The following is a 1,290-nucleotide window of genomic DNA, read 5'->3' as shown; positions in this document are numbered from 1 at the left end:
TCTCTCTTGTACCACAAAATGATGTTGAAATTAGAAAATTGTGTGCTAACAACATTTTCTTTTTGGCATCTTTTGACGTTTTCTGATTTGTTTTCTCATGTTTATTAAACATGCACTTGCAATATGCTTTTACTGTTTCCATTGAATACTTTGTTTTATTTTGTTTGGTATGCATCTTGGAAGAATATTTTAATATAACTTTTTTTCTGTGTGATCTTTTATTTATTTATTATTAAACAATATGATTTGATATTTTATGGTGTTTTTATTTAATTTACTGTATTGTGTTCATCAGGTACTTTCTTGCACCTTTTGCTTGACTGACAGCCCATCTTGTTCATCATTTGTTTTTATTTTTCTCTCTACCTCCTTTTTTCTCTTCCCTGCACCCTTGTCAGACTGCATGGTGTCCTGATATCAGGTGCAAAAGTATTACAGTGACAATTTAATCTATTTCCTCTTTCTATCTCTCTCTCTTAAGGGGATGTGCTTTTTCAGATGGCGGAGGTTCACAGACAGATCCAGATGCAGCTAGAGGACATGGTGAGTATCATTAACTTGATGAAGATCATATTGCCTCATAGGCTCAAATTTTCTCATTACATTTTCTCACAACATGACTGAGTCAATCAGGCTGTATCGAAGAAGCTCCATTAGCCTCCAGGGTAAGGAAATGGAAGGGAGTGGCATCTCAAAAGGTCACATCGACTCAGACACTTCCATATATACATGAAGGGCAATAGTCCACGATCACATGCATGTAAACACCACCTCAGACAGAGCACAGACTTTCCTGTGCTGTGTTACACAGCTGCAGATGTTAAACAAACCGTATCTGAGTCCTTCTGAAAATGATAACGGGGTAGAAACTGGAGTAAAGGTCTGTTAGCGAGTACATTATGGATAGGACATCAGTTTTAGCTCTGTAAGGATATTTTGGCTAGTGTTAGCGACTGAGTTTGGTGTGTGAAATGTGTAATCAAATGCAGAATTCATTTGTCATATAAGAGGAAAATTGCTGTTCTGTTGTACTGTACTGCTTGTGTTTATAATATAAACTGTGTTTGTCTACTGTAATTTTCAGCTGAAATCATTCCACAATGAACTGCTCACAGAACTGGAGAAAAAAGTGGAATTGGATGTTCGCTACTTAAATGTAAGTTTATAAACATACACAGACATTTAAGTTGTGATCACATTTGCAGCATTCTGCCAAAATTTCATGGACGAAAAAAAGGCTGTTGTCTGTTGCCAATAGTGTAGTGATATATATATATATATATATATATA

The 1,290-nt window shown here is 35.5% G+C and overlaps 1 protein-coding gene across 1 annotated transcript in view; it reads left to right on the top strand.

Moving 5' to 3' along the window:
- Positions 1-441: 441 nt before the first annotated feature.
- The window catches only part of LOC107577512 (brain-specific angiogenesis inhibitor 1-associated protein 2-like), a 2,827-nt gene continuing 1,978 nt past the window's right edge, over positions 442-1,290 (top strand). The window contains exons 1-2 of the mRNA XM_016263580.1: positions 442-543; positions 1,085-1,156. Coding sequence (XP_016119066.1) covers positions 499-543; positions 1,085-1,156 — 117 coding nt within the window. The 5' untranslated portion in view covers positions 442-498. The remainder of the gene's footprint in view (positions 544-1,084; positions 1,157-1,290) is intronic.

Source organism: Sinocyclocheilus grahami, unplaced genomic scaffold (assembly GCF_001515645.1).
Source record: "Sinocyclocheilus grahami isolate Dianchi unplaced genomic scaffold, SAMN03320097.WGS_v1.1 scaffold6274.1, whole genome shotgun sequence".
NCBI classification, from domain to species: Eukaryota; Metazoa; Chordata; class Actinopteri; order Cypriniformes; family Cyprinidae; genus Sinocyclocheilus; species Sinocyclocheilus grahami.
Note: the sequence above shows the minus strand (reverse complement) of the source record. Positions and strands in the feature narration are given on the sequence as shown.